Source organism: Nyctibius grandis, chromosome 25 (assembly GCF_013368605.1).
Source record: "Nyctibius grandis isolate bNycGra1 chromosome 25, bNycGra1.pri, whole genome shotgun sequence".
Taxonomy (NCBI): domain Eukaryota; kingdom Metazoa; phylum Chordata; class Aves; order Nyctibiiformes; family Nyctibiidae; genus Nyctibius; species Nyctibius grandis.
Genome location: NC_090682.1, coordinates 4,501,277 through 4,524,774, shown reverse-complemented (window position 1 = coordinate 4,524,774; position 23,498 = coordinate 4,501,277). Strand labels below are relative to the sequence as shown.

General features: G+C 58.5%; 1 protein-coding gene across 1 annotated transcript; it reads left to right on the top strand.

The window, feature by feature from the left end:
- The first annotated feature begins 642 nt into the window (after positions 1-642).
- TECTA (tectorin alpha) lies at positions 643-23,205 on the top strand. Its single transcript, XM_068418183.1, has 23 exons — positions 643-706; positions 2,997-3,130; positions 4,290-4,577; positions 7,429-7,566; positions 8,115-8,280; positions 10,656-11,068; positions 11,372-11,942; positions 12,483-13,075; positions 13,562-14,135; positions 14,694-15,304; positions 15,615-16,176; positions 17,547-17,746; positions 17,868-18,251; positions 18,898-19,184; positions 19,277-19,557; positions 19,722-19,832; positions 19,943-20,145; positions 20,384-20,547; positions 20,673-20,921; positions 21,402-21,564; positions 21,870-21,957; positions 22,551-22,667; positions 23,111-23,205. Exons 1-23 carry the CDS (start codon positions 643-645, stop codon positions 23,203-23,205), a joined length of 6,456 nt encoding a protein of 2,151 aa, XP_068274284.1.
- The last annotated feature ends 293 nt before the right edge of the window (positions 23,206-23,498 follow it).

Below are 23,498 nucleotides of genomic sequence, written 5' to 3'. Positions count from 1 at the left end.
TTTCCCAGCCCTGTACCTGCTTCTCTCTCTGCCATTGATTCCTGTGCAGCCAGGAGTTGCCCAGCTGTGTAAATGTTTGTTTGTGCTTCTTCCACGCTTGTCCAAACCGGTAAGCGATCGTTGCGTTAGCAGCCAGCTAAGGATTAGTCCAAGCGGTGTCTGAAGGCCCTTACCTACGCGAGCACACCACAGCTCTGTCTCGGCTCTCGCGGTTGGAGCACCGAGAAGCTGCTTCCCTTGAAGTCAGGCAGAAGCATCCATCCCTGTGCTAAGCGGATCAGGGAGGAATTGCTTTTGAACTGTCAGGAGAATAGACAGCCCATGGAGAGACGGGGCTATTTACAACTTCCAAACGCTGCGTGAAAGTAGCAGCAGCTCTTTGGTGTGGTTATGGGCTTACTTTGACAATACCCACAGGGCGATTAGCTGTTATCACCTGGGAGGTCTCGTTACCCCACTTAGCGGAGCAGGCATTTTGGGGCTGTCTGGCAGGTGAGAGACATCCATCTTTGTAACGTCTGTGTGTTGGCAGCGGTCGGGCGGCTTCGGGAAGCGACGGTGCTCGGCATCACCCGGGGTTTGCTCGAGGATGCAGTTTCCTACCGATGTGATGCGTGTCCGGGTTTCTTTCCTTCCCGTAGGATGAACGAACGATCGTTTCTCGGAACCTGGGTGGCCCTTGTGGTGATAACTGCGTGGCAGCACGGTGAGTACCTCCTGCTCGGGCACTGGGAAAGCGGTCACCTCGGAGCGGTGCTGTGCCCACAGACCCCACAAGTATGGAGGGCTTGGAAAACGCAGCCAGCCCCTTGGCTGGAGCAAGGACAAGAACCAGGGGGAACTTGCAGCGGGAAGCCTCTCCTTGCGCTCGCCCCCCATTTCTCGTGGTGTGTTGTGTTTTGTGAAGGGGTGGTGTTCACATCGGTGCTGGATGAGGTTGCTCGGGGGGTCAGCCCTGCTTTGGGCAGGAGATGAGACTGGTTGGCAGCCAGGGACCCCTTCTGAGCCGTGGTTTTCTATGATGTTGAAATGCACAGGAGCAGCTCCCTAGTTTTGTGGAGGAATTAATCCTTGTCATGTTTCAATTAGCAGAAGGGCAAGCGGAGCTGGCATGGGCAGGGAAAGCCTCTGTGTGGTGCACCGCATGGCTGGTACTAGATGTGTGGCTGGCTTGAGGACCTCGAGCGAGGGAGCCTAGAGCTGGGGAGCTGGGAAATCTGGAGTTTCCCTGGTCAGCTACGGAGTTGCCGTGAGGCTGAGGACAGCTCGGGCAAAAGCTGTGGCTCTCTTTCCCCGTGGGAAAAATCGGGGCTGGGGCAAATTCCCACTGGGGCAAAAATCGCAGTCGGCGGGACCCGCTGGACCGCCTGGCTAGATGAGATGACGCGTGCAAAGGTGCGGTAGTGTGGCGCTTGTAGTGCTAAAGCAGCTGGCACTGAGAAGTTTTTGCTGAGTTTCCTGTTTAAAAAACAAGTAAAATCGTGTCTTGTCGCTGTGCCTCGGCTGTACTAACCCCTCGGGTGTGTAACAGCTGTGCAAAGGCTTGTTCTACTACCTGGCAGCCAGGAGTTTTGCTGTGGCCCTTCGGAGACATCTGTGAAACCAAGCTTGTGGCTCAGACACTGTCACACGCTGCTTCCCTTCGTGTCTGGCGGGGCGCTTGGGCCACACGCGTGTATCTTAGGAAGTCAAAATGCAGCGGGGTCAGGCCAGGCTTGTCCCTGTCTCCTTTTCTCCAAGGGAAGTTGGACTGGTTGAGCCTGTGAAGGAGGCTCAGACGGCAACTGTCGCTGCTCCCAGGCAGTTTCGAGCAGGGAGCATCTTCAGGGTGGCTAGGAGAGAGCATCCCCCAGCTTGGGCAACCCCGAGGGCCCCTCCTGCGTCCATAACAGCGCACAGAGCACGCTGGCCTTGGCCGGAGGTCCCTGAACAGCGCAAGGAAGGGCCTGGGAAAGAAAAGCATATCCCGAATCCAGGTGAACAGAGCCAGGATTGTTCAGAGCCCAGTGGCTCATGTCAGCTGAGATTGAATATCGTGAGGACAGGGCTCTGCTTTTCTACATCAAAGAGGGGAGAAAGAGGAGGGGAATGTGGCAAAATCCCCATCTGCTCTGTGAGGAGCCACACCAGTACCTAACTGCAAGGAACGGGGGATGAGGTCTGGCAGGGGCTGGAACAGGAAAGGACATGTGCCCTGGGGCCAGAAGTGCCTGCTTGTGACTCAGGCCGATGGGTTTTAGTCTGGTAGAAAGAGTCAGGCTTGTGTTGAAACACGTCAAAATCCTCTTCTGAAATATTGTTAGGAGAGACGATGATATTCACCAGCAGTGCCTTTTAGCAGGAAACCTAATGTAGCCAGGCAATGTGGGAGCAGTCTGACGCCTCGGGCTGTAACCCAGTGCCAGGAGCCCTCGGGGGCTGGCGGGGTGGGCTGGCCCTGGTGCCTGGGAGGGCTCTGCAGTGCAGGCAGGACGAGGGTGGCCGTTGCCAGGAGCACAGCTCAGGGGGCTGGTCTCAGTGCTGTTTGGCCCCCAGGCACCTGAGCACCCCACCATCTGAAAGACATCCTGTGGCCACTTTACTGCTGCCCAAAATAACCTGTGAATGATGCTCTCTCTGTCCCAGAGCTACCACCTCTGCTCTGGCCTCAGACAACCCTTGGCTGCTGGCGATGCTGGGTGTTGGTGCTGTTTTCCTCAGCGTCCGCGATGCAGAATCTGGCACGGTGGCCACGTACTGGTTTGGCTAGTCACTGTTAGTCTGCTGCCTCCAGTGCACGGTGCAGAGTTCCACCCCTGCCCGAAGCCCTGCATGGCTTAGGTGCAGGCTGGTGGCCAGCAGACCTTCGGCATCCCCAGTGCGTCCGCACCGGGAAGGGAGGTGAGGGCAAGGCAGCGATTTCACTCTTCACAGGAGGTCAGCGTTTGGGGACAGGCCACTGAAGTCAGGACCAGTCTGACATTGCCATCGGGACTCTCCTCTCCCTCTCCTTGCAGCTCACGCCCTGGCGAGTCTGTATCCGTTCTGGCAGAACGACACGAAAACGCCCAAAGTTGATGATGGAAGCTCTCCTGAGATCAAGATCTCCATCCCATTCATCTTTTTTGGAGCCCCGTACAGAAGCATTTATGTAAGTGGAGCAGCAGACCTTTATTCTTTTCCTTGCCATTAGCGGCTGCATTTTAAATGCGCTCTCCTCGTCGTCAGGAATCGGGAGATTTATTAGCACCTACCTGACAAGTTCTTAGATTTCATCAACTGATAGGTTTTATGATTAAGAAAGTCAAAGGTATATTTAATGGGCTAATGTTCATGGGGAAGGAATATAAAAGGCAATAAATTTTCTTTGTAGGTGATTAAATGGCACAGCAAAGCTGAGGCCTTGACACAAGGAACATTATTTCTGTTATATGACAAGAAACAGGAACACGCAGAGACCCGCAGGGGAAAAAAAACAAGGGCAATAGTTTGGACCTGTATTTAGGTGCCTGAGACAAGGACAGGCGGCTGCTGTTCTTGGGTGATGGCACAGCAAAAGCCGGGCAAGGGGGACACCAACTCCTCTGGGCTGGGCTAAGAGGGGATTCACCCGAGCACGTCAAAACAGTGCCGTAGAGAGGGGCCTAAGTCAGCGTGACAGTATGCAGATCCCAAGCGTCTCTGTGGGTCTGCCCGGTCCAAAGCAGGATATAAACCTGCCAGCCCCGCAGGTTCAGAAGAGAGGCAAAGACTCCCTTGTTCCCCTGCCCGAGCGGCTCCGTGTGTACACCGGGAAAGCCGTAATCCCGAGGGGGTTTCGAATCCTTGTGTGGTGGGAGATTTTAGCATCCAGGACAGCAAGGCCACTTGTTCTCTACAACAAAACTGAAGGCTGTGGGCCCAATGCTTTAGCTCTTTTTCCTGGGAGCCACCCGTGTTGTACGACTGGATCTCAGTGCTGCAGAGCCGCTCCCCAAAAGCTGGGTAAACCAGGGACCCCACGGCAGGGTCCCAGCCGAGCCGGGTGCCATCCTGCTCTGATGGGTGTCTCTCCTGCACTGTCCCGTAGGAGCCCTGTCTTGCAGACTTTTGAGGGTTTTGTCCCGCCTGGGGCTTCCTGCACTCAGCCTTTGGCCACCACCGGTAGGATGAAGTTGAACCTCTGCCTAGATGGTCAGGCTGTCTCACCAGCGGTCGTTATTATAAGCCCCCCTCTGCCCAAAGTCGCTCACCCCATGTTTTCTGATAAACCAGCGGCTTTCTGCTACCTGCAAAGGCTTGCTCAAACAAAAGCATGTCTCTCTGTGCAGGTCAACAACAACGGCGTGATTTCCTTCAACGCGCTCGTCAGCCAGTTCACGCCAGAGGCCTTCCCCCTGACAGACGGCCGGGCCTTCATCGCGCCTTTCTGGGCGGACGTGCACAACGGCATCCGGGGAGAAATCTACTACAGGGAGAGCACGGACCCCGAGCTGCTGAGGAGAGCCTCCAAGGACATCCGCAAGCACTTCAAAGACATGTCCTCTTTCTCTGCCATCTGGATCTTCATCGTCACCTGGGAGGAGGTCACTTTCTACGGAGGAAGCAGCACGACGCCGGTAAGCGATCGGCTGTGCTTCGTGACGGGTCGTGTTGGATGGTTGCGTATGTGTCTGTGTATATATAGAACTGTCCTGGCCTTTCTGTGTAAAATTGAGCGAGTCGCTTTCGGGCAGAGGAGCACCACGGTCCTTTCGTTCTCTCCCACGGGAGCTGTACCAGCCTCGCTCCCTGCTCTCAGATCTCCAGGGAAAGCATCGCCTCTTTGCTGTTTGTGGGCAGCGTGCCTAGAAAAGGCTCTGACACCAGTTAGGAGTTTTTGGCTTGATCGTAGCATGGTTATTTTTTGTTAGCTACAAATGCAGATCTCATTTTTCCTTCGTGCCGTGACAGGCAGCCTTCGCTTCTCTGCTTCATCACCGCGGAAGCAAAGGCGCTCTTTGTGCAGGGGCTACAGGCGCCTCGGAAGAAAGGCCTTTGTCAAGGAGCCAAAGTTTTAGCATTGAACAGTAGCTCTGTAGTGATATAAATCACTCGAGCCTCCCACTCGCTCCTGTGCTGTCAGGTTATGAAGAGTGATTCAGTTTGAAGGCAGGTTATCGTGGTCGTAGTGGGGCCAGGGTGTCGGGAGAGACCCAGAAGCACCCTGTAGCAGCCAGCCAGGTTCCGACAGCACCCTGTGTGCACGGCATCTGAGCGTGCTGAGATGCGTGTGCTCAGAGCGTGAGCATAGAGCAGGCTCCTCCCGAGACGGCAGCATGTCGAGTGGTGCCCAGGGATGGAGTGGAGAATAAGCATGCGTGCACTTGCATCCCGTCCTGAAGTGGGACCGGAGGGCAGACCCCCACTGACCCCCCGATGCTGGATCAGGTCCGTCCACTACCAGGGTCCAGGATAAGTAGGTCCTGCACTCAGCGGGGTGACAGAGGAACGGGCTGTAGAGGTGGATGGGAAGCCCTTCGTTGGCTGGCTGGCTGGCCGGCCGTAATCTTCTGCTCCCTTCTTCTGTGTGGTCACCGTCTTCAGGCTGGGTTTTGTAACGCGCCCTTCCCTCCCCACCGCTCACGTCTACCTGGGATTCAATGCGAGTCTGCTTGGTTTTGCGTCCCAAGCTTGTCTTGCAAGGCCACGGCAGCTTTGAAATGAAGCTAAGGTCATTATTTGTTCCTTGCCTCTGTGAGGAGGGAGGGCTGCTCCGGCAGAAAAGGCTCTAGCTCAGGAATCTGCGGTAAATTAAGTTTTGGAAGCGATCCGCTCTGCGAGGAGTTGGAAACAGGAAAGAGGAGATGGCAGCTTTAATTTGTATTTATTTGGCAAAACCTCTTTTGGTTTCCAATCGTGATGGCTTTTTCTGCGGCGAAGGCTGAACCGCTCTCTCCGCAGTGCTAATGCAAGAGGGTGGTGAGGGCATTGTGTAGAAAAGGGTTGAATGGATGCTCTGAAATCCTGTGTGGACATTGAGATACGAAGGGGAAAACCAAAGGGAATGTTGAGAGCATTTTTGTGATGACAACTGACCTTTCTGCATGGGGAGACTGATTCAGACTGACCAGGGAGTCACGGCTGTTGAATATCTGGTTAATACATGAGCTGCGACCGCAACTGACGTCGGGAGGTCTGTGCCGGACCACTGACACGTCGCTGGTAGGGCCTGTGCAGAAGCCGAGGGTGCAGACAGCGAGCGAGGGATGCCTGCTATTGTTTGGGGAAAGGGTTGTTTAGAATTAGCCTGTGTACCGTGAATGCCAAAAGCTGGCGTCTTCTGACTGGAGGAGCCGGCTCTGAGAAACAGTCCAGCTCTTTTCCATTTGTTAGAGAGGCTTGAGATGTAATGCGTGTCTTTTGCCAGTCCTGGCAGTGCTTGCAGGAAAAAAGTACATATATATATATTTGCAGACAGCAAGCAATATAGAGATTCGTGTATTGCCTGAAGAATTACATTTGCAACACAATGCAATTTATTTTGTTATAGAGCAGCCCTCCCGTTCGATAGCGGCCAGGGCTCCGGGCTGGCATGCGGAATAGCGCGATGCGACTCGAGCAGGGAATTCATCGCAATGCAGAAGAGCTGCAGGAAGCGGTTTTGCGAATGTGGCCTCGGGGACGCTGCGGTTGTTGTCTCTCGATGACACCGGAGCAAATGGGTTCAGTTTCCAAGAGCCTTGTTACATGGCTTGATGCATGTCTGGCCGTGAGCACCAACCAGGGAAATGTTTGTGGTTCCCGTAGGTGCTCCTGCTGAGGAGTGCCAGCCATCTCAAACCTCTGGCACCGGGGCAGCTCCCACTGCCCTCTGAGAGGCAACGTAAAAGGGAAGAGCTCGGGGCAAAGCGCGCCCTTCCCACCCGGGGCTGGCAGTGGTGTGAATGTATCTGGAGTTTTGGGGGGCTGGAAATGCAGAGTCACGTCAAGTGAAAGGAAGACCACGAGCAGCAGCTCGAGTAGGAAGTGAGGGGATTTTGCAGCCGAGCAAAGCGCGTAATACACGTGGCTGGCTTGGATGTAATCCACTGTTAACAGTATTGTAGGATAAGAACAGGGAAGGGAAGCAGGTAAGATAAAGCGGCGAGGAATAAGGCTAAGGCAGGGTAATGGAAGAGAACGGGTCATGCAACTTGAATCCTGCCGACTGCTTTTTCCCCATGAGCTCATTCTCATGCTGCCATCTATTGGCGTTAAATTGGGTCGGAGACGGTCTCCTCATCCTCTGACAAGGTGGCTGTGGTGACGGGAGCTGGCGGAGTCGGAGCAGTGAGCGTGCTGTATTTTGGGTCTCGTTCGGCTTCTGCCGCTCTTCACCGCGAGGCTCCTGCAACTCGTCCAGGCCAGAGACGAGCGTGACACAGGGCAGGCAAGGAGCGTGAGGAAAATCAGTCTCACCTTGTGAATGTGCTCGTGGTTTTTCAACAGGTGAACACTTTCCAAGCTGTCCTCATCACAGACGGAGTGTCATCTTTTGCCATGTTTAACTACCACGAAATCAGCTGGACCACGGGGACAGCCAGCGGAGGGGACCCCCTGACCGGTCTCGGCGGGGTGATGGCCCAGGTGAGGCTCTCGCTCCCATAGCCCTGTCTCTGTTGAGCTCTCGGATGGCTGCCTGTAGCTTTCCCAACCTATCCATGCTCACTCATGCCACTCGGTCCCTTGACACCCCCAGCACTGGCCCTGCAAGCCAGCTGCGGGGCACAGTGGGAGGAGCGCTCCAAAATCTGGTGTTAGCAGCAGTGCCGTAGCCAGCCCCTCTGCCCGAGGGGGGCAAGGTTCCCTGCCCTGGGGGAGCCTCCCTCCATCCCTTCATCACTGTATCTTGGCCACTTAATACACACACCCACAGATTTATATATACATACATACACACGTATATATATATATATATGTACATAAATGTGTCAATATACGTCCATACTGCTTATAGTATCTGTTGAGCTTGTCACTCGCATCCAAACTCTCTGAAAACTGAAATCCCTGAAAAGACACTTTAAAACTAAAGGCGCCAGGCTCAGGAGTTATTGCGGGGGGTGGAGAAGCACGGAAATGCAGCATCACTGTTCTGTAGCAAAGGTGTATGGTGAAATGTGCTCTCTCTGTTTTAGGCTGGCTTCAATGGCGGAAATATCACCGACTTCTTTAGCGTCCCGGGCTCCAGAACCCCAGATATAGTCAATATTGAAGAAACGACCAACGTTAACGTCCCCGGGCGCTGGGCTTTCAAAACAGACGGCAGAGAAATAGATCCGGCCAATGGCTGCAGCCTGAGAGGTAAGGGGGAAACGGCATAGTTTGTTTGTTAAAGTGTTGAGGTGCAGCGTAGCAAAAGGTAACGCTGTGGGAACCCAGTGGAGAGGTGCCTGACCGCTCTGGGCTGCTGCACTAAGGCATCCCCTCGAGCCGCAGCTGCAGGGACAGAAACACGCGAGCAGGGTTCGGGTCTTTTGTGTGTCTCTGAGTCGCTGCGTGCAGCCCAAAGTCTCGCCCAACTTCCAGCGATAACTGTCAGTCTGCCCGCGGCAAAAGGCTAAAGCCCTGAAGAGCAGACAGAGAGGTTAGTCAGCGCGGGCACGTCTCCTTCGGCCAGAGAGCATCCTCGGCAGCGTACGTCAAGACGCCATTGTCGGCTGTCACGTTCCCTTTGGCCTGGGTGATGTTGCCTCTCACGAGGGCACGTCGGCACGCTCACGGATGGCCGGACCCGGCTCGTAAGGACTATACGCAGCAAATTCTCAGCGTGGATGAGACCTGACTTGGCAGCTCGGAGAAAACTGAGAGGGGCTCGTAAACACCTGGGAGTCTTCTGTGCTCTCGGTGTTTCTTTTGACAACCAGCGAGCAAAACTGTCATCTGTGCTAGGTTTTTTCCTTCTGGGGATTTTGGTAGCGTGGTGTTGCTGTAAGCCTCTGTCTCTGCAGGCCAGAAGCAGAACCCTCACCCAAAGTCAAGGGTGGATGGGGCTCGAGTGTTTCGCAGGAATTAAATGCCACCGAGCCATTCTCTTGATTCTTTTCTGTGACTCTGATGGTGGCAACGAGAAAGACCTGTGGAGGTTTTCCAGGTAGGATAAATGCCGTGCCCATGCAGCAGTTACAGCGTCTGTGCGTGTGTCACTGAAAACACGGGAATAGAAAGGGATTAATAAAAGCACACGGCGACTGCACAGGGACTCAGCTGCAGAGAGATTACGGCATTACCATTTGTCAAATAAAACTGTCAGGAGCGTCCGCTGTGCTCCAGGAGTTTTTCTAGCAAGAGAGAATTGTCACTTGCCGACAGAAAGCCGAGATGTCACCGCTAAGACGTGTGGCTTCTTTATGTCCTGGTTTAGGGCTGTACCAAAGAAGGCTCACGAGATCCCGAGGCTCTCGCAGCCCCAGTGGAGGTTCTGGGTCCAACCGCTCCAGCCGCTTCCGACCGCTGACCCCAGGGAGAAAGTCAGGACTTAGCGAAGGAGCTTAAAGCCAGTCTCGGCTTTGCAGGTGACAAGGGCAGCACAGGTACATCCCACCGCTGGATTTGGGTTTCAAGGTGGACAGGCGGTCGCCTTCCCTGAGAGGAGATGCAGCGTGAGGCGTCGGAGGCGAGGGGCCTGCCATGTCTAACAGTGCTTATTTGCTGAAATCCTCTGCACCAGGACGGTTGGCGTGGGAGCCCTCACAAGCGGGTCTCGCTAAGAGGAGGTGGTGTTTGTTGCAGGGAAGTGGAAAACAGCTTGTTTTTTGTCGGAGGCAGGGAAGAGAACAAAAAGTTTAGGAGAGGTAAATTCAGGCAGCACGCACGGCGGAAGCCGCGCACTTGAGAAGTGTGAAAGACAGCCATATGGAGGAGAGGGAAGCTCTCACTGGTGTTTGCCACCCTTGTTCTCCCGTCTTCTCTCTGCCTCTCATGTCTCTCACCAGACAAACCTGCCTCCCTTTATAGTACCGCCGTGTAACAAGTCTGCTCAGTGTATTGCAGTGCGATCGCTCATCGTTTCCCATCGTCACTGGTGTATGGTGTGGAAGTTACTTATCAACAGCTCTTTGGTTTCATAACTACTGTGAGCTCTTTCTGAATGGGAGTGAATTGCTTCTGGGCTGCCGATGGCAGAATCATTCTTTGACCAGCAAAGTTACGTGAATGGAGGAATTACAGAGATGGCAACAAAGCTGAAGGACGGCACAAGTACAGCAACAGCGCTGGAGATGGCCTCCAAAAGATGTGAGCTTTGCCAGTGGACTTGCCCTTTGAGAAAATAACACAAATTACTCTCGTGTCCCACGATACTGGAGCAGAAAGAGGGTGGTGGGTGTGCAAAAAGGAAGGAATAACCTTCAGGTTAGCCAGCCTGCGTGGTCTGGCACAAACCCTGCATTTGTGACAGCGCTCACGCCATCCAATGGACTTGTGGCACAGGGAGGACTCGAATGGGGGACGCACCGCACATCGAAAACGAAGCTTGCGATCGCGGTGCTTTGCTGAGCGGCTCCCACCGGGATTCTGTGCAAAGGCGGCAGCTGAGAGGCCCAGCGGGACACTTTGGCGGTGGTCTCACTCGTAGGGCTGGCAGACCCCTCCGAGGACTGATGCGGGGCAGTTAGAGCATGTTCCTCTGTTTAGAGAAGTGATGTAGCACAGGTTGTTTTCCCTTTCTGTCTTTCTAGGACAATTTCTTCGTCAAGGGGAGATCTTCTGGGACAATGCCAACTGCACCACCAAGTGCCGCTGCCTGGACTTCAGCAACGAGATCTTCTGCCAGGAGATGGCTTGCGGCCCCTTTGAAGCGTGCGAGCCGAAGACCAAGTTCTTCCAGTGCGTGCCGGTGGAGAGCAGCACCTGCGTGGTGTTTGGAGATCCACATTACCACACCTTCGATGGCTTCCTCTTTCACTTCCAGGGTTCCTGCTCCTACCTCCTCGCCAGGCAGTGCTGGCCAGGCTCCCAGCTGCCCTACTTCAGCGTGGAGGCCAAGAACGAGAACCGAGGCGGCTCCTCCGTCTCCTGGCTGAGGGATATTTTTGTGGAGGTCTACTCGCACAAGATCGTCCTCCCCAAGGGCGGCTTTGGGAAAGCGAAGGTAAGAGCCCTGCTGAAGAAGGGGAGAACTTTCCGGGTCGGCTCCTCTGAGGCAGCGGCAAGACCGCGATGGCAGCCCGGGGGGCACGGGATGGCACTTCTGGGCACCGCGCATCCCTCGGGGAGCGGGCACGGGTGACAGGCGCGGTGGCAAATGCCTGTGGCTTACCGACAGACGTCCTTCTGCGCATGTCCCTAATTGTAAGACGCCGTAACGGGGCTGTACGGCTCTTGTCTGTGTCCCGGTGTGAGGGCTCTGTGTTATTTCCTACACCGGCTCAGCTGTCTGGCGTTGTTCCCGCAGGTGGACGACTTGGTGGTGTCTCTACCCATCTCCCTGGAACTGGGTGCAATAAAAGTTTACCAAAGCGGCTTGTCCACAGCCCTGGAGACCGACTTTGGCCTGCTGGTGACCTACGACGGACAACACTACGCCTCCGTCTCCGTTCCAGGCACGTACATCAACGCCACGTGCGGTCTGTGCGGGAATTACAATAAAGACCCCGAGGACGATACCCTCCGCTCGGACGGGAGGTTGGCAGCGACCGTGCCGGACCTGGGCGAGAGCTGGCGAGTGCCGCACCCTGAGCGGAGATGCTCGCCCGGCTGCTTGGACAACTGCAGCCTCTGCGACGCCGCCACCGAGTCTCTCTATTTCACCCCCGAATACTGCGGCTTCATCAACAAGAGCGGCGGGCCGCTGTGGGAGTGCGGCGCCGTCGTAGACCCCACCGCCTTCGTCCACAGCTGCGTCTACGACCTCTGCAGCGCACGGGATAACGGCACCGGCCTGTGCCAAGCCATCCAGGCGTACGCCGCGGCGTGCCAGGCCCTGGGCATCTCGGTGGGAGAGTGGCGTGCCCAGACGGGATGCGGTAAGTGTTAGCGTGCTCCTGCCGGGACCCTTCCGCTCGAGGAGGGGAGCGATGTCAGGGGTCTGCCTGTGTGCCCAGCAGTGATGAGGGGTGAGAGATCCAGGGGAGGGAATCGGATGAGAGGTGATCGGTCCCTCCTCTCCACGGCGTCAGACTCTTGCACCAGCAAAAGGGCAGCACGAGGCGGGCACGAGGCGGGAGCTCCGCATCGCTCTGCAGACGATGGGCTGCTGTGATGAGAGATGGAGGCTGGACCAGAGCGGGGGCTGGTCGATGGCACGCTTCCTGGCCCACCCTCCTTGTGCGTGGCATTAAATAGCTGTGGGTGGCTCGATGGCTCTGGGGCTGTTTTGGAGAAGCTGTTGCTTGCATGAGCAGAACGGCTGGGGAGGGAAATGGAGGGGCCAATTCTATGATCAAGCAGCACTCCTGGGTCACTCTGTGTTGTCTCTGTTGAGGGTCGATGGGAAAGAGGAAACTGACCCCAAACCATGCTGTAACACAGTCCTCCTGTTGTTTGTCTCCCCTCTGCACCCACAGCGACGACCGTGCGGTGCCCGGAGCTCAGCCACTACTCGGTGTGTGCCAGCAGCTGCCCCGCCACGTGCTCGGACCTCACGGCCCCGCTGGGCTGCGCCTCCCCGTGCGCCGAGGGCTGCCAGTGCCACGAAGGCCACGTCCTCAGCGCGAACCGCTGCGTCCCCATCCAGAAGTGCGGCTGCGATGTGGACGGCCGGTATTACACCATCGGGGAGTCTTTCTGGGCAGCGGCAGACTGCACGGTGGAGTGCCAGTGCGAGGACGGCGGGGAGGCCAGGTGCTTTAACACCACCTGCCCCGAAGGAGAGGTCTGCACCATTGAGAACGGCTACCGGGGCTGCTACCCCAAGCGGGAGAGCCTGTGTTTGGTGGGGCAGAACCAGGTCCTGCAGACGTTTGATGGCGTCGCCTTCCCCTATCCGCTGGAGCATTCCTACACACTGCTCAAAACCTGCCTGGAGCGACCGGACTTCATTGAGGTGGATATCAGCCAAAAGAAGCCCGTATCTGCTCCCAACGGGCCACGGGTCGTGCGGATCCAGGCAGTCGGCCAAGAGGTGAAGATCGGAGGTGCCAGCCTCTCTGAGATCAAGGTAAAGGTGCTGCCTTTAGGGTGGCCCGGCCTGGGGCGGGAGGCGGTGGCTTGTGCTGTGGTTCGATGTCCCCTTGGGGAAGGGCTTGCAGATCAGTGGCCCCAGAACATCCCCCCAGGTTGAGCCCTCGAGCACTACAGTGGCACTTGGAGGAAGCCAGCATGGGCCATCACTGTGTGGAGGCCCTTTAGGGGCCTGCGAAGGTGTTGTCACGGTGCCGTTATTCCCGTTTGCTTGCCGAGTCAGCTCTTTAGACTTTCCCAACGTTGCAGTTGTGTCCTGCAACTGTTTTTTTTCCCTGGACAAACATTCTCTGTGGGGCAAATGCAAGGAAATAGCCATGTCCTCCAGCTCGAAGGAGACTCAGGGCTTTGGAGGGCGGGGTCTGGGTCAGGAAGCGTTTAGCGTGGTGTGGCCAGCAGACGGGAATGGCCAGGCAAAGTCACGTTGCTCTCCCTGAAGCCTCAATCCATTTGTTACTTGCAGGTGAACGGTTACGACGTGGAGCTGCCTTATTTCCACCCTTCTGGCCGCCTGGAAATCTACCGCAGCGACAACGGCACCATGATGGAGTCGGAGGGGCTCCTGGCTATCGGCTACTACGATTCGGGCCTCCTGGAGATCCGCCTCTCCACCGCCTACTTCAACTGCACCGGGGGCCTGTGCGGCTTCTTCAACGGCAACGCCAGCGACGAGTTCTGCCCGCCTAAGGGCAAGTGCACGGACAATCTGGAGCTCTTCCTGGAGAGCTGGACCACATTCGACGAGATCTGCAACGGGGAGTGCGGGGACCTCCTCGCGGCTTGCAACAATGACTCGGAGCTGCTCAAGTTCTACAGGAGCCGCTCCAACTGCGGCATCATCAACGACCCCACCAACAGCTCCTTCCTGGAGTGCCACGGTGTGGTCAACGTCTCGGCCTACTATAGGACATGCCTCTTCCGCCTGTGCCAGAGCGGGGGCAACCTGTCGGAGCTGTGCGACTCCGTGGCACGCTACGCCGGCGCCTGCAAGAACGCCGAGGTGGACGTCGGCCAGTGGAGGAGCCACAGCTTTTGCCGTGAGTCTGCCAAAGTTTTTAAGTATCTGGGGCGGGGAGAAGGGGACGTAGACCCCGCCGACCTCGGGCAGAGTGTTTTTACCGGGAGCTTGCCAAGTAGAGAAGCTTTTCCTATGGGATGCCAAAAAGTACGGGCTCTCTTTCCCCTGCCTCCTCTCTCATCTCAAGTGGATACCACTTCCCCGCAGGTTGCTTCTTTGTGGCCAATCTGGAAGAGAGTCAATAGCAGAAGGGCTGTTTGTGGAGGAGATCCTGACCCGATTAGATGTCCGTACTCATATGAAGGGGTAGGGGCAGGGGCAGAGGTGTGTAAACACTGGCAATCTGGGGCAGTTATCCTACTCTTTTCCCTATGGGTCAACCAAAGAGCAGCTTTGCCATCAAAAGAGCTATGCCCAATAAAGCTTAGTGCCCCGAGGGAGGTTCCCCTTTTGGTTTATTTGTCCCCAAATCGGTTGCTGCTCAACCCGTTCCCACCTTTCGCCCGTTCCTCCACCCCGTGCTGCCCCGGGGCTGCCGGAGCTGGGAACTCACGCTCCGTGTTTATCGGCCCCGCAGCTCTCGCCTGCCCGGAGAACAGCCATTTTGAGGAGTGCATGAGCTGCGTGGAGACCTGCGAGACCCTGGCCACGGGCCCCGTCTGCACGGACACCTGCGCAGAGGGCTGCCAGTGCGACGAGGGCTTCGCCCTCCGCGGCGCCCGCTGCGTTCCCCGCGGCGAGTGCGGCTGCAACTTCGAGGGGCGCCAGCTGGCCACCAACCAGACCTTCTGGATGGACATCGCCTGCCACTTCCTCTGCTACTGCAACGGCTCCGACAACAGCGTGTACTGCGAGAACGTCTCCTGCAAGGACGATGAGTACTGCCTGGAGGAGAACGGTCTCTACTTCTGCCACGTCCGCACCGACGCCTCCTGCATCGTCTCCGGCTACGGACACTACCTGACTTTCGACGGCTACTCTTTCGACTTCCAGAGCAGCTGCGCGTTGGTCCTGTGCACCACGATCACCCTGCCGAGAGCGGAGCGCTCGGACACTTTTCCGGCGTTCACCGTCACGGCCAAGAACGAGGATCGGGACACCTCTCTGGCCCTGTGGGTCAAAGAAGTCGAAGTGGAGGTCTTCAATTACCACATCGTCATCCACCGTGCCTACAAATATACCGTGCTGGTGAGTGCGGGGCCCCGAGGCCCGTGGTTATTTCTCCCTGCCGTGGCTCCCAAACCACGGAGCGATTCCCTAGGGACGAGGCCTTACGGCTCAGGAGGTGGGGAAGGGCGTACGCTCGGGCTCGTCCCTCGGGTGCTGTCGGGCGCAGCTTTCAGAGAGGGCTTCCATTCTGGCTGCCTTGTTTTGGATGTAGAGGCAAGGGTGGCGGGGACCTTCCTCTGGGAGCACCGAGCCGCCCTCGTTCGTGTCCTCCCACAACAGCTCCGATCATTGTTCCCGCTCACAGCGTGCCTCAATTCCTTTCCTGCAGATCAATGACGAGCGTCTTTACCTGCCCCTGAAGCTGGGCCAGGGCAAAGTGAACATCTTCGCCTTTGGCTTTCATATCGTGGTCGAGACCGACTTTGGGCTGAAGGTGGTGTACGACTGGAAGACCTTTCTTTCCGTCACCATCCCGCGCAGCTTCCAGAACCTGACCTACGGCCTCTGCGGCCGCTACAACGGCAACCCCGAGGATGACCTGGTGGCCGCGGGCGGCACGCCGGCAGCCGGCGTCGCCGACTTCGTCCAGAGCTGGGCGAAGCGGGACGCGTTCTGCCGCGTGGGCTGCGGCGACCGCTGCCCAGCTTGCGGGAAGGTGGAAGGCTTCTGGAAACCCCAGCAGCTCTGCAGCCTTATCCCGAGCCAAAGCGGCGTCTTCGCCAAGTGCCACAGCAAGATCAGTCCCGGCTTCTTCTATAAGAACTGCCTCTTTGACACCTGTGTCGACGGGGGAGCCATGCAAACAGCCTGCAGCTGGCTGCAGAATTACGCCAGCACGTGCCAAACTCAGGGCATCGCCATTACCGGCTGGAGGAACTTCACCTCGTGCTGTAAGTGCCGCCCTGCCTCTGTGCCCTTCTTCCCTAGAGGGGCTTCCCAGGGCGTCCGCTGTAGCCATAGCGCTTGCCAGAGCTCACACCGTAGAGAGGTAGCGGAGCACTACACGGAGCGCCGGCAGGCGTCCGCTACCTCTGCGCCATCGACCCGGACGCACCCCAGGTCCCCATCATCAGCGCCCGGGGACGGCCCCAGGGACCCCCTCCTTCCCTGCTGGATAAGGAGGCAGTCGATAGAGCGACGAGCTAAAGCGGTGCAGTAGGTGTGCACGTAGTCACCGTGGAGGGCACCAGAGCGATCCGTTGGCAGATGAGGGAGGGGGAGGCTGGCGACCCGGCAGCCAGTCCCTCCTGTGCTTGCCGGGTGGGGCAGTGGTGTGGGATTGGGTCTGGGGTGCTGCGTTCTCTTGGAGTTGTTACGAACTGCGTGTGGTATAGCGGGAGCAGGGATGGACGGGGGGAAGCCTCGAGGTCAGAAGGTATCGGCCGTCCCTCTGCTGTTAAGCAGGAATTGTATTAGCTGGCTTCAAAGCCGTATTTGCTCTAGTGAAGCCACATGTTCTTGTCAATAAGATAACGATGCGATGTTCAATTAGGCTCCCGAGGATGGGGGCCGTGAGCCTCTCTGGCAGCCAATCTATCTGGCAAATCAGATGGGAAGTAATTGTCTTTGCTAACAGGACTGAAAATTAAATTTATGTCATTATTTCTTCTAACGAGCAAACTCGTGGCTAAGGCAGCACTGCTTTCACGAGTCGGGGGCGGCGAGGCCAACGACTGCCACCCTGCACGCTGGCTCTGAAACGGTCCCCGGCGGGGCGTGGGGAGAAGTGACCTGCCCAGGCACGGGCAGCGGCCCTCACAGGCTTTGCGCTTCAATGGCCCAGCAAAAACACGTCCCCTGAGATGTGTCTGACCGTGGAGAGTGTGGAGGCTCTGTATGCTGCCTGCAAGGCCCCAGGGCCAGCCCAGGCATCCCTCCCAGAGGGAGATGTTAACCTGGAGTCAGTGGGTAGGCTTGTTTCGGGGAGAGCAGGGAGCACGGGAAGCAGGCTCTTGGGAAACTGGTGCGCAGGAGCTCAGAGTCAGCGGTGAGTAACGGAGAAGTGTCGCTCAGCTTGGACTGGGCGCTGGCAAGCCGAGTAGGACAGAGGGACGAACGCTGCCTTTTCCCTTCATTGGCACGCCCAGGAGCTCCGGGTCAAGCTCTGGGCAACGTGGTCCACGTTAACCACCTTGGCAGGGGAGCGAGCTCCCCAGGGACACCAGCAGTGGGGATCACTGCCGCACGTGCGGCTGGCCGCCGGGTCGGTTTTGTGTGGGGTGCTCATCTGTGACTGTTGTGTCCTCTGGTATCGTTGCAGCCATCAGCTGTCCCCCCAACAGCCACTACGAGAGCTGCGTGTCCCTGTGCCAGCCCCGATGCGCTGCCATCCGGCTGAAGAGCGACTGCAGCCGCTACTGCGTGGAGGGATGCCAGTGCGACCCCGGGTACGTCCTCAATGGCAAGAGCTGCATCCTTCCCCACAACTGCGGCTGCTACTCTGACGGCAAATACTATGAGGTACGCTGCTCACGCCCTTCTCTTGGGGCTTTCTCCCACCTAAAACTCGGCTCGAGCATCCACAGAGAGTAGGGCGAGGGTCCCCAGCACTCCCGGCTGGTGACGGGGTCCCTCTTTGTAGCCCAAGCAGCTCTTCTGGAACGGGGACTGCACCCGGCGATGCCGCTGCTTCCGACGCAACCTCATCCAGTGCGACCCGCGGCACTGCAAGTCGGACGAGGAGTGCGCCCTGCGCAACGGCGTCCGCGGCTGCTTCAGCACCAGGAGCTCCTTCTGCCTGGCGGCGGGCGGCGGCGTGTTCCGCACCTTCGACGGGGCCTTCCTCCGCTTCCCAGCCAACTGCGCCTTCGTGCTCTCCACCATCTGCCAGAAGCTGCCGGACTTCTCCTTCCAGCTCATCATCAACTTTGACAAGTGGTCCTCACCCAACCTCACCATCATCTCTCCGGTGTACTTCTACATCAACGAGGAGCAGATCCTCATCAGTGACAGGAATACCGTCAAGGTAAGGTCTCGTTAGGGGCGTCCACCCTCTCTGGAGCGGGGCCGCGGACCGGGTGGCGGGGAACCGGCTCCTGAGCGGAGGAGGATGGTGCACGGGGCTACACAACAGTCTCCGTGAAGGCTCTGTCGGCGGCTTTGTGTCCTGGCCGAGTCAGCTCTCCAGGTGAGGGATGCGGCCGTCATCTGTCGGGCTTTGTGGAGGGGTGCTGGCTGAGACCAAAGGGCTGGCAGGAGGCAAGGCCATCTACAGCCCAGGAGTTTGTAGTCACGTACCTGTTTTAGCCTCTCGGTGGTGTGAGCGACGCTGTGCTTTTGAGCAGCGGAGTATGGAGGGCTGGCTATCGGCGTGGTGTTGCTCGGTCTCTGACGGGCACTGAAGCCTTTCGTGGTGAGCGATGAGTCCCAGGCTAGAGCCTCTCCACATGAGTAGGTTCCCTTTGCGGCGCAGCCTTGTGCGGGCCTTTAAGGGAAGAGGTGTGCTTCTCGTGATCTGTCGGGACAGAAAGAGGAGACGGATGCCGGTCCCCGCTAAAGATGAGGCGGGGTGTCGGGAGGCAGTCGCGGAGCGATTTGCGGGCAGCTCACGCTCGCGTCCCTAGGCGGAGGGGACGAGAGGGACGTCAGCCTCGCGTCCTCTGCCACGCCAGGTGAACGGCAGCCACGTGAGCATCCCCTTCGTCACGGGGCTTTCGACGAAGATCTTCAGCCAGGAGGGCTTCCTGGTCATCGACTCCAGCCCTGACCTCCAGATCCGCTACAACGGCTTCAACGTCATCAAGATCGCCATCGGGGAGCGGCTGCAGAACAAGGTGTGCGGCCTCTGCGGCAACTTCAACGGCGACCGGACGGACGACTACGCGACGCTGCGGGGGAAGCCGGCGGTCAGCAGCGTGGTGCTGGCGCAGAGCTGGAAGACCAACGGCATGCAGAAGAGGTGAGCGGTGGGACGGCCCTTCCCCGCCGGGCCGGAGCGGGAGCGGGGCCGGCCGTGACGGGAGCCCCCCGCGACGTGTCCGGTGCCCACAGCTGCAACGAGCTGCAGTACTCGCAGTACGCCGCCTCCTGCGACAACGTCCAGATCCAGGAGCTGCAGAGCGACAGCTACTGCCTGAAGCTGACCGACATGAAAGGCTTCTTCCAGCCCTGCTACGGCCTCCTGGACCCCCTGCCCTTTTACGAGTCCTGCTTTCTGGACGGCTGCTACAACCACAAGAAGGTCCAGCTGTGCGGCTCGCTGGCCGCCTACGGCGAGGCCTGCCGCACCTTCGGCATCCTGGGCACCGAGTGGATCGAGAAGGAGAATTGCTGTAAGAGAGCTGGGGGTCTTCTGGGGCGAGGGGAGCCGTGTCGTGCCGGGACCGCGACTGGCAGGAGAAAGGGGAGAGGGGTGGCGGGGCGGGGGCAGTCAGAGGCGCCGGCCCTGAGGTCCGAGGATGAAGATTGTATCTGTGCTCTGTCTTGTGCTGTTTAGCAGGAGTGGTGGAGGATCCCTGCGTGGGCGCCGACTGCCCCAACCGCAGCTGTGAGCTGGACAACGGCGGGGAGCTGTGCGGCTGCATCGAGCCCCCGCCCTATGGGAACAGTGAGTCCGCCGGTCCCGGCCGCGGGGCGTGCGATGGGCCGTCGTACTGCCTGGCCTAGGCCTGCGCTGGCATTGGTGGTGATCTGACGCTGTCTTCTCTTCTCCTCTAGCCACCCATGACATCATTGATGCAGAGGTGACCTGCAAAGCTGCCCAGATGGAGGTGTCCATCTCGAAGTGCAAGCTGTTCCAGCTGGGCTTCGAGCGCGAGGGGGTGCGGGTCAATGACCGCCACTGCCCCGGCATCGAAGGGGAGGACTTCATCTCCTTCCAGATCAACAACACCAAAGGCAACTGCGGCAACGTGGTGCAGGTGAGCCGGGGCGCACGGGGCTGGGAGCGAAGTCTGGGCTGTTCATCCTGGGTGTCTTGTCATTCATGTGAACTCGAGGGCGGAGGAGGCGGGGGAGTAGAGTAAGGATGCTGCCCAGCAGTTCGTAGCCCCGCCGTAGCGTACCCTTTCTGGCCAGAGGGGTGGGGGCCAAGGCATTCGTGAGGAGCAGAGGAGCAGAGATGGCCAGTCTTGAGCGACTCCTGTGTTCTTTCTCCAGTCGAACAGCACGCATATAGTGTACAAGAACACGGTGTGGATCGAGAGCGCCAACAACACGGGCAACATCATCACTCGGGATCGGACCATCAACGTGGAGTTTTCCTGCGCCTACGAGCTGGACATCAAGATCTCCCTGGATTCAGTCGTGCGGCCAATGCTCAGGTAGGAGGAGCTGGGGCGAGCCACGCGGCCTCTCCTGTCACAGAAGTGTGGGAGCATGTGAGCAGGTGGTGAGGGGGTTCGTAGCCTTTCCTCTGTCTGAACTGGTACTTTTATGTCATCGTTAGCGTGATTAACCTGACGGTGCCGACGCAGGAAGGGAGCTTCACGACCAAGATGGCCCTGTACAAGAACTCCTCCTACAAGCATCCTTACCGGCAGGGCGAGGTGGTGCTCACCACCCGGGACGTGCTCTACGTGGGGGTCTTTGTCGTCGGGGCCGATTCCAACCACTTGATCCTGATGCTGAACAAGTGCTACGCAACCCCGTCGCGGGACAGCAACGACAAGCTGCGCTACTTTATCATCGAGGGAGGGTGAGCGACCATGGGCCAGGCGGCCCAGCACGCCCGGTTGGGTTTAGTCACGTTTGTCGGGGAGGGTGCTCGAAGGGGTGGTGGTGTCTGTTGGAGCGTGGGACCTTTTGGTCGACGAGACCGTTGACCAAAATCTGGAAGGGGTGGCAAACAGGACAGCTTGTGTTGTTAGCACAGGAGTTAGTTTGCTTAGCACAGAGGTAGCCAGAGTGCCCACATGCAACGGAGTCCCAGCTGCAGAGAGAAGCGGCCTTCCTCGTGTCGCACGTGCTGTGGGCATCGGGGTGTCTGCAGGAGAGGGAGCGATGCGGATAGTGGCAGAGGTGTCTCGGGAAGTGGGCGAGAAGGTGGGCATGGCGGGATCTAAGCGTGCTGCTGCGGGACGTGGGGCGAGGGGCCTTATGGGAGGGGCGAGCGGTGTCCCTTGAGGGAGGGTCCCAGTCACGGGAGGGCCGTGGTGAGCATCGATGCTTTGCACAGGTGCCAAAACATGAAGGACAACACCATTGGCATAGAGGAGAACGGGGTGTCGTTGACGTGTCGCTTCCACGTCACCGTCTTCAAGTTCATCGGGGATTACGACGAAGTTCACCTCCACTGCGCCGTCTCGCTCTGTGATTCTGAGAAATACTCCTGCAAAATAGTAAGTGGGGCAAGCGCTGAGGGGCGGGTCGCTCGCTTTGCAGGGCTTCAGCGGCGCGCGGCGAGTGAGCTCGACCCGGCATCGCAGAGGTGGCCGGAGACGTAGCCTCGGGGGGTGAAGCCGGGAGGGTTGCGTGTCCCTCTAGGTGCCAAGAGGAGAGCCCCACCACGGGCAGGTCGCCTCAGGACCCGTGCTCTCTGAGTGGGGTTGCAGAGTCCCTTTGGGTGGCGGGCTGTCCAGGGGGGGAGCGGAGGGTGCCCGGGCAGGGGCCGACAGTGACGAAGGTGGTGTTTATCCCCATGTAGAACTGCCCTCAGCACACGAGGATGGCCAGCGCGTTCGCCGAGGAGCCCAAGGAGCAGATCATCTCGGTGGGGCCTATTAGGAGGAAGCGTAAGTGTGCGTGACCCCAAGGAAGGCTGCGGGTCTGTCTGCCTGCCGGGTCGAGCGCGGTGGCATGCCGTGGGGCAACGCCCCGGCACGGCAGGATCCCGGGGCACCGGGGCGTGCGTGCGTGTGTCCTGTGGGGAGAGGCTGTCCCTTTGAGTGGGGACAAGTACAAGAGAGCGCTCAGAGGGTTTTTGCTACCGGGAGGTGAAGGCGGAGGGGTGTGCAGGTGCTGGTCGATGGATGCAAGTGTGGGCCTCCTCGGGGGTCCGCCTCGCTCTGGGAGGTGTGTTCCTAGGGGTCCATGGGCAGTCACCCAGGAGACTGGGTGATGGCAGAGTCCGTGGCAGGTAGTTCCTCAAGTTCGCAACGCCTTGCGCCAAAATCAGCCGAGGGGAGATGTTTAACAAGCCATATGTAAGCTTTGAATGAAGAGAAGCTTGCTTCTCAGGGAGAAGGGCAGAGGGGGACTGGCAGGTGATGGGCACGCTCTCGTGGGCCCCATTGCAGCAGGGACTGTGGGTTTTAGGCAGCCAAGGACTGGAGGCTTGGGGTCTGGGAGCATCGCTCAGGTGTTGTCCTTTGCTCTTTGTGCCCAGGATCGGACTGGTGCGAGGACAACGGAGGCTGCGAGCAGATCTGCACGAGCCGGGCGGACGGACCCCTGTGCAGCTGCGTGACGGGAACGCTACAAGGGGACGGCAAGAGCTGCCGGGGCAAGTTCCGGGGGCGGTGCGGGAGGAGTCGGGGCAAGCGTAGCAGGGGGCTTCTGTGCCGGAGCCGAGGGACCATAGGGGTGAGCGGCGTGGGGAACGTGGCCGGAATGCGTGGCGTGTCGCAGACAGGAGGGAGGCGGAGGGCAGGGAGCCGGACACGTGCCGTTCCCGGGGGATGCGGGTGCCTGGCGGCACGGCGCCTGAGGGCTGCGAGGCCAACGATGGCAGAGTTTGAAGAGCTGGCCGGCAGCTGACAGAGTAGAGTCTGGAGGCCAGCTAAGGGGCTTGTTGGAGTGGAGCCCAGTGACGAGATGGGGCACCCAGGAGGGTGTGGGACTGGTGCAGTTTGTGGGGCACGGGGGGTGTCGGGGAAAAGGGAGGTGCCCGTCGGGTGCGTGCCAGGGCCCCAGCTCACGTGGGTCTTGTTGTGTTTGTGTCGGCAGCCTCCAGCTCTTCAGGGGAGCACCGCGTCCAAGCGACCCTCCTGGTGGCAGCCCAGCTGTGGCTGCGTGCAGCTCTGCAGGACCTGACCTCGTAGGCACGGCTCCGCCGCCCAGCCAAGGACTGTTCTCACGTCAGCCAGAGTTTTTTTTTAGGGTAGGAGACAGCACCCCAACAGTGGCCGAGCTGCTGCCGACCCATCCCGCTGCGTGGAGGTGAGAGAGGGACTTCACCTGGAGAGAGATCGGACATGGACTCGGATGTGAAAGCAGCGTGCAACAGCGCAGCAGAGCTGGATGTTTGTTGGCATCGATGTGGGACTTGGGGGTTTTTTTGCAGGTTTCTGGCATCGATGTGGGACTTGGGGGTTTTTTTGCAGGTTTCTGGCAT